The 8,759-nt window shown below is 36.4% G+C and overlaps 1 protein-coding gene across 1 annotated transcript; it reads right to left on the bottom strand.

Annotated features, from left to right (window-relative positions):
* Positions 1-11: 11 nt before the first annotated feature.
* On the bottom strand, positions 12-6,022 carry PP2D1 (protein phosphatase 2C like domain containing 1). Its single transcript, XM_032235841.1, has 2 exons — positions 4,169-6,022; positions 12-919 (listed from the first exon to the last, which is right to left on the bottom strand). The coding sequence occupies exons 1-2, from the start codon at positions 5,589-5,591 to the stop codon at positions 12-14; spliced, it is 2,331 nt and encodes a 776-aa protein (XP_032091732.1). The 5' UTR covers positions 5,592-6,022.
* Positions 6,023-8,759: the final 2,737 nt, after the last annotated feature.

Here is an 8,759-nt window from a genome sequence, read left to right on the forward strand (position 1 = left end):
TTTCGTATGCATTATGACAGTGTTTTTGACTCTGTTTTTCCCATTAACACATCAGTGGGTACATTATCACATCCATTTAATAGAGCTAGCAGTACAGAAACATTATTTCTAGAACCTGCTTTGAGAGCAGCTTTTACTAAGTGCTTAGTAATATATTTTGCTGCAAGATTGTAAAATGTTCCAGAATTTGTTTCTGAATCTTCAGATATCTGTAAAAATTCATGATTTTCAGATATCAGATCTTCTGAATTTTTGTTACTTTCTTTTTTGGTTACTTCTGGTGGAGTATTTTCTTTTGAAGATGTAGGAACATTAACTGGTGTTGCTAAAGAATTTTCTGAGAGTTGCTTTGTAGAAATAGTATGGCTTTTTGACTGGATTACTTCTTTTTCTTCTGTGTTATTGTTAATTGGAACCTTTACCTGAAAATGTGATTCAATTTCCTCTTCGTTGCCTAAATCTGATTCATAAAAAAAATCATGATTCAGATACCATGAATAGACTTGATCTTCCAGAGATAACTTTGAAGCATTGGGAATATAACGTTTCATCAATTGGGCATGTTGATATTTTGCCAAGTAAGCAGAAAACAAAGTTATTGTCAATAGCACAACTTCACTTTTATCCAAAACTTCCCAAAGTCCATTAGTTGCTATAATAAGAAATTGACATGAGTTATCAACAGAGAAAGAGATTGTATTTGGTACAGGAATAACTGTTTTCTTTATCTTTGGGTTCCCATGATGGCCAAGACCACGAGTATTTTTTATTAGTCCTTCTATTAGTCCTTTAGGCTCATTACTGCTGATAGATCCACCATTCTGAAGAATGCGTCTCCTTTCCTCTCTGCAGTACGTGGAGTGTTCTTTAGTAAGCCAATAGCTCTTTCCATTTTTGCATAAAACTGCATGAACATTACCTAAAAAAATGTTTTAAAAATTATTGTATAATTTTGAAGACAATATATACAAGAGATTTTAGGTTCAAGTATTGACTGTGCTGTATCAGCACAATGCTTTTCTATATCTTGTAATAAGGCCTGATTTTCAACATAGCAGTATGGATGTGTAACAATCTGAATACAGTACTATAACACTAACCTTATGTGTATTTGTGTTCATAGTACCTTCTCATAGTTCCTAGTAAAATTCTGATTTTTAAAAAACAGTTATGGTGTTTTCTAAAAGTTTATACTACATATTATGAAAATGTTGCTGGTTAGGTGAGGAAATGTGGTTTCCCAATAGGATTAAACAAAAATAGGGCCACTAAAAAGGACAATGAAGTATCAGTATGCTTCAGCAAATCCCTGAGGTATATAAATGTAAGGCTACATAAAAACTATATTGTCTGACAGTACAATAAATTACATTTTTTTAAAAATCAAGCCTGATTAATGCCCTGTAATAGTTCTTAAAAGCCAGAGAACAATAGGAAGAAACTGTTCCCAGTTGTGTAAACTTGGCAACTTTAAATCGTGTAGCTCTCAAAATTCCAGATGGGAGTTGAAATCCACATGTCTTACAGTTGCCAAGTTTGACAAACACTGATATCAGAGCAGTCATTGACAGATTAATGTCTGTGAGATATTTTGGAACTGCAACTTCGAAACTCTCACAAGTTTAGGTAACATAATTGTTGATATCTAGATGTGGACTCCATTAGTATGACTACTAAGGTTATGGTGTGCTATGAAATTCTCTGCTCTGAAACAGCACCTTTTGAGTAGGATAAGCATACATTAATCTGTTGTCAGTAATGCCACATAATACTTATCTGACGAGTTTCTCTCAAATGGTACTCTGCCTCAAATAACCAAAACTGCATAAACTGAAAAAAATGTTTTGAATCCAGGACAAATTGCATTCCAGAAGTTCTATTGCACTCTTTAAACTCAGCTGTGATTCAGAAGAAATAAAACCTAAAAGTGATTTGGTTGTCCTAGAATTTGATCAAAATAAAATCTCAAGGATTCCCACAATGATTTTACAAGATGAGCATGACATGGCTGATGTCTACCACCTGCTTTCCTTCATCACTTATTTTTCTTCAACAATTTGCAGTTCAGTATATAACGCACCAGCCGGCCTGCCTTCTCAGCTCCCTTGCACTGATCCATGCACCAGTTATTCACTATGATGTAAAGAATAGGATAAATCTTAGCATGATTTATTCCACTCCCCCCACTTTCTCTTTGCTGCTGCTGTCTTTCTTTTACTCATCCCAACTGCAAAACACTTCTGCTGGGAGCAGCTGTTTTGGCGCTCTATACAAACCAAAACACACAGAAACCAAACTACCTAAAAACAACTATTCTGGGCATAGAAAGGCTCCTGCAAGAAATGATTAGAAATCATTATTGAAAGCTTCACTGGTGCTTAATATGGTAGATAATCAAAAATATTCAAGGTCCAATGTGTCGCAAGGGTTAAAAACAGCAATTTTTCAACAAAGTATTCTCAGAATCTAATAGGTAGGGGCAGGTATATCCTCATTTTTAAAGTTTTTAACATTGCATAGCATTTATTAATTTATTACTGTTAACATTTATACCCTGCTGTAATCCAATGGCTTGGGGGCAGGATGTAAAAGCTCCAGCATTGCAAGATTAATAGATGGTATATATAGCAGGCCACTAATTCAATAACCCAAGTAAGCAAGGTGGGAAATTTCTGGCTAATACTTTAATTAGATCTTGCAGTGGAGGCCTTTGCCTACATTCACATTCAAGTTCAAATCTTTATTTAAACTTTCCTAAGTTTTACTGCTTAAAATCTTGTCTATATCCTGGACAGGTTTTTTTAATAACTACATATGGTAGGATTCTATTTCCATTTTTAAAAAGATATTTGTATGATAGCTCAATTTTCCAAAAACACCTTTGGCTAATACATTCCAGTGTGAGTGAAAGCAATATGATTTGTTACAGGTAGTCCTTTGCTTACAACCACAATTGGGATTTGAATTTTCATTGCTAAGTAATGTACTCACTTAGCAACTGTAGTCCTGGCATATCCTGTTGCTGTTATTAACTGAATTCCATCAATTAACCGGGCACCCATACCAATCAAACCATTTCAGGCCTGGTTCCTCCCAACCCCTGGTATGGTAAGGGTCTGCCTCCTCTTCAACTCCCCCATCCACCTGTCTCCCCCCCCCCCATTCTCTGCCATTTTATCTAGCCCTGGTCAGCAAGCAGTCCCACAACCACATGGCTCTGATGCTGCTTGCCACTTAGTTGGTCAAGGGCTTCTTGGCATACCATAGCTCTAGGGCTACCAGGAACCCCAAAGAGCAGCACTCCAGGAAACCTCAGCCACCCTGAAACAGTTCTAAGCACAATAACCCTCATCACATGCTCTCTGTGGACCCTGCCTCCCCATGTTCATCTGACCTTCGCCAGCTTCTGTTCCTGCTGCTGACAAGGTGTGCCTGCCCTGACCCTTCACTAGGCAACTGTTGGCCAATGAAGCCATCTTATCTGGGTCTCATGAAGAAACTGCCACATGCAACTTTGGGACAAAAATCTCATGTGGCCAGTAGTTGTCTTTTGATGTGCCAGGCTGCACATGCTTGGTCAGCATTGGAAGCAAGAAAATGGCAAATTTCAGCTAGGGCAATAGGGGTAACAGATAGCAGTGGGCCAAAAGGACAGAGATGGGGGAGATAGGCAGGTGAGAGGAGTTGAGCTTGTGGTGCAAGAGAACTGCCATGCACTTAAATTTTTGTCATATGATCATAGTGTGCTGCAACAGCCATAACTTTGGGGACTAGCCCTTCATTCAGCGCAAACCTAATTTTGAACATAGAATAAATTGTTGTAGGTCAAGGATTACCTGTACAATTTAATTGGGAAGCACTCATAATTCAAGCTATTATTTGCTCAGATAAATCAACAATTCTAACCAGAGCTATTTGTCATATAATTGAACTGAACTAAAATATATATTTAGGAAAAGATATCTTCATAGATTATTAAAAAAAAGATAAATTATTAGGAAAGTTCTGAAAAATGCAGGTTTCCACAATCAATATAATAAATGACTATTCTATATTTATTCCTAGAATAATTCTAGAATTTAATAGCTAACTTGTGTACCACCAGAGAAACAAAATGGGACAGTGGGAGGGAAACATAATATTCTGAATTTTATGACTTTATACATACCAATGTTAGCAATATGCATTATTCCATAAATTTCATCTGAATTCTCATTATTTTCAATCCAACATTCTTTCTGGAGCTCATCTTTACGATTTGCTGGTTGCTCATTATCTTCTATGATGCTTTTTTTCATTCCATTATTTGCACTTGTAAATAGTTCTCGAGGATGTTCTGTGAGAGAACCTGCCTCTTGCTCTGTATTACTCTGTCCCTTTCCATGACAGATTTTTGTAAGTGGCTCCTCTTGGTGCAGTTCTGTTTCAGAGTCTTCCTCTTGCTCTATATTGTTCTGTCCTTCTCCATCACTTACTCTTCCAAGTAGATTCTCTTCCTGCTGTTCCATAATTTTTTCTACTTCTTGTTCTAAGATACTTCTTATCATTCTGTTTGTTTTAGGTAGTCCCTTCTCATGTTGCATGACATTCTGCTCCTCATTATCATTTATTGTTTCAACTGTTTCTTCCCCTTCTTGTTGTTCTTGGTTTTGTTTTATGTTGCTTGCCATTTCTACTAAACATATGGCAGTTGTACAGCTACTCCAGCGAACTTTGGAAACTTCACCTCGTCCAAGACATAAAAGCCTATCCATTCTCCAAAAAGCTTTTGCAAATGCTCTGTGAATCCATTCATACTTATTTGGTTGTGAGTTTTGGCTTACGGCTTTTGCTACCGCAAATACTTGCTCCTTTACTTCATAATCTTCTTTAAAAACAGTGCAAAAAGAATGAAGCATGTTTTTTTCAGCATCACTAATCTGGTAGGAGGAATCATTATGAGAAAGCTGTTCAAGAAGTAGAAGAGGAAGTTCATCTGAAGTTAACTGAGCAGCAGAAATTCCATTGTTTCCATCAAAGAGCCCAAGTAAGCAAGTATCTTTCTTGTGTCCATAATTATCTAGTACAATAAACACATCTTCCATTTCTGTGTGCCAAACAGCATTTTTATCTTGACAAATTGCTAAGCCTTTAATCAGTGGATTGCTTACTTCTTTAATATATGCAGAACTTTGAACAATGTTATCAATGCAGAAGTATGGAGAAGTTTTGATACTCTCCTTAAGAAGATCAATGGAACAATCAATCTTTTCTATCTCTCGTTCAGGATATTGAGCAGTTTTTTTCAGTCTTAAAATGAGTTGCTTTCTCCGAAGGATTATTTTTTTTATATTTATAGGCTCTGCAAATGGCCACTGATAATTCAGTACAGCTTGAGCTTGGTGGACTTTTTTGTGATGAAAAAGTTGGCTGATGTATACCATTTCTTCACAAATGGAACATGGGATTTTAATATTTAAGCTTTCAATTTTCTTGAAATCAATGTTAAGCACCTTCGTTAAATCCTGTTCCTCTTTGAAGGATTCAGAGCTTTGTAGTTTTTGTTCCTCTTCACTAATTTCAGAGTTTTGTAGCTCTGTTTGGTATGTCATTCTGGGGGTGGGGTGGGGGAAATAAATAAAATATGTTACAATAATTATTAAACAAATCTAAAAATTATAGGTCTTGATCCAAGAAGTCCCAAAAGTAGTTTTGAAATAGGGGAGTTTCAAAGAAGTCTGATATAGATGAAGCAAGGAGGAAATTAACTATTGAAAGGTGCCAGGGACCCCTCCCCCCAAATCCTAAATTTATTTTCTCATAAGTAAACAATCATTTAATTATAGCTCCTATTGTATAATTTTGGCAATCTGTTGTGGATTCCAAGGAAATTATGAATAACTTTTTCTACTATTTAATTACGTATAGTGAATTGTCATTGAATACTGCAAAGGATAGCTTCACAGACATGTGCTGAAGAATGGATCTCATGTGTGGAGGTAGAGATGAGATTCCTTGGGAGAGATCTTACCTTATTATCTGAGAATGGTTTGACCCTATTGACACTGTTGAAGTGGACAAGGTCCTAAATGCTGATGGTGTCACCATCTGCTTCTTAGATTCTGCCCCCCTCCCCCTGGAGGAGTGAAAGTTTCCAGGATGATGCCTAGCAGATGGATTCTGACAGTAATTACTACATTACTAGAGGAGGGAACATTTCTCGAGGCTTTTAAGGAGACCTTCATTCACCCCCTCCTTAAACAACCATCACTGGATCCCACATGCTTGGACAACTTTCATCTAGTTTCCAATCTCCCCTTTGGGGGAAGGTTGTAAAAAAGGTAGGTCGTGGTGTACCAGTGGCAGTTAGGCCCAGTTATGGATCAGAAATGGCATTGGTTACATTTGCCATGTCTTGAAGTTGTGAAGTCCTGCATAAGGAGCAATAGACTTTGACTGAACCCTAGCAGGATCAAATGGTTTTGAATACACAGGGCCTTGAAAACTGGCACTTTGTCATCTTTGACTTTGGATGGTATAGTACTAGCCCAGACATATCTGGTTCACAACTTGGGGATTCTCCTGGATTCACAATTCTTGCTTGAAGTGCAGGTGGCAGTCATGGGTAGGAGAGCCTTTGCACAACTATGGGTTGTGTGCTAATTGCTGCCTTTCCTGACTCAGGAGTCCCTGTGTTCAATTGTTCAGGCCTTGGCATTTCACAGTTGGGCTATTGCAATGTGCTCTGCATGGAGCTACCCTTGAAGAGCATTTGGAAGCTACAGGTAGTGCAGTGTGGCAGTGCAGTTCTTGGGGACCAAAAAATGGCATATGTAATACTACTGCTCTAAGAGCTGTATTGGTTGCCAGTTTCCTGGTGCAATTCAAGGTGTCAGTAATCACCTTTAAAGCTCTTCATGGCATAAACCCAGACTTCTTGAGGGTCCATCTCATCCCACAGAGATGGCAGAGGAGACATGCTATGGGTTTTATCAGCCTGATTATTCCAGCTGATGGGGTCCAGGAGAAGGGTCTTTTCTGGTGTTACACTTGTCCTCTGGAACCTTATCCCCCCCCCAATGTGAGGTCAGCTCCAACCCTCTGACCTTTCATAAGAGCCTAAAAATCTGGCTTTGCCAGTTAGCTTGGGATTCCAATGGGGAGCATCATGGTGGAGGTGCTTGATTGATTAACAACAGATTCCACCCTGCTCCCCGTCCCCATCTGTAATTGAATTATGGTGTTTTGTATTAAGTTACTCTGTGGTATGGTGGGTGGCCAATACATTTTTATAAATAAACAATTTAATAAATAAACTTAAACTAGAGTAGATAAGAGTAAGGATTAATCTATTTTTATTAATCCAGTTTAGATTAAATAATTTATGCTTAGTTTAGATAAAATAAGATCAATCTATTCTTAAACACTTTGCTAGCTCTGAAAAATGTGTAGACATGAGTATAGACATGATCTACAAATACATGATTTTTAAAGAAGAAATCATGTATTATTATTATTATTATTATTATTATTATTATTATTATTATTATTATTGTAATATAGGGGGGAAAGGGAAAAATTGATTTAAAAAATGCCCTTGCGCTTCTTACAACGTACAATGCTAATTCAGTGTATTTTGAAAAAATGTAAAATTTATTGAAATTTTTAAAACTCTCTGATTGAAATGAAATTATAACTTTCAAGATTTGTTCCATCCTACAAGTTCCAACATTGTAAACTTTGCAACATTACCACCCTGTATTATGGAAAGAAATTCAAATTGATTCCCCTCCCATCCCTTTGGCTTGATTTTTACACCTACGCCTTCCCCCTTCTCGTACAACCAGTCATTGGGCAGGGCTTAACTAGAGCTTTTTTTTTTGGGTAGAGCTTGTTTTAAGTGCAAGCATGAAAATCAGGCTAGGGTTTGTTTTCAGGGTAGATGGTATGTTTGTGGAAACACTGTGTTATTCCATTACTTGATTATCCAAGGGCCTAGATTGTCAGAGACAAAAATAACAAAAACTCTTCTGAAAGACTAGAAACTTTATATAGAATTTTCCTGAAATAGGAAGGAAATGAAAAGATGATTTGTGGATTTGAAAATTAAGAGGGATGTGGAGTAATTGAGGGGTTACGGGACTATAACAACTACAAGGGAGAAGGGATAACATTGAAATTACCTGTTCAAAAGAAGGTTAGAAGATATTCATATTTGCTTTACATTTTTCCATTGAAATTGGAATTATCACTATTCTGTTTCATTTTCTTTTTCACTTTTTTCTTAGCTTTTTTCTTTTGATTTGACTTATTTTATGCAAAAATTATTAATAAAGTTTTTAAAATATATATCATTGAGAATAACAAAGGTTAATTATAAATTATAAGATTTTCAAAATAGTTAAATGCCTCAATATTCCCCTTGCTCCTCTAATCCCGTTGTTGCTATTCTACTTATTTGAATATTGGAATCAGCTAAGTGTGGAAGTGTACTGTGTAACAAAAGATTCAAGATATTTTTATTTTGTTCTATTAATAAAGAAATATTTTAATCTAAACAGATTGTTCACTCAACTGAACAATTTTTTTAGTATTTTCTTTCTAATAAAAATAGACATTCTGTAAGGAAGCAAGAGGAGGGAACTATGGACATTTTTTTCAATATCACAGATGTTCAGTAAAATGCTTAATAAAATATACCCTCTAAAATTATTGTTTTCTCAGTATATTGACTCAGATGTATCAATGTGATCCCTATGGAAGGTCTGCCTCTCTCCATC

Source organism: Thamnophis elegans, chromosome Z (genome assembly GCF_009769535.1).
Source record: "Thamnophis elegans isolate rThaEle1 chromosome Z, rThaEle1.pri, whole genome shotgun sequence".
Lineage (NCBI taxonomy): Eukaryota > Metazoa > Chordata > Lepidosauria > Squamata > Colubridae > Thamnophis > Thamnophis elegans.

Excerpts from the sequence above, each read along its gene's own strand:
- PP2D1 (XM_032235841.1), bottom strand. The coding sequence starts at position 5,591 with ATGACATACCAAACAGAGCTACAAAACTCTGAAATTAGTGAAGAGGAA. Across the intron at positions 920-4,168 it reads AATGCATATTGCTAACATTG|GTAATGTTCATGCAGTTTTA; the intron begins GTATGTATAAAG and ends ACATTTTTTTAG.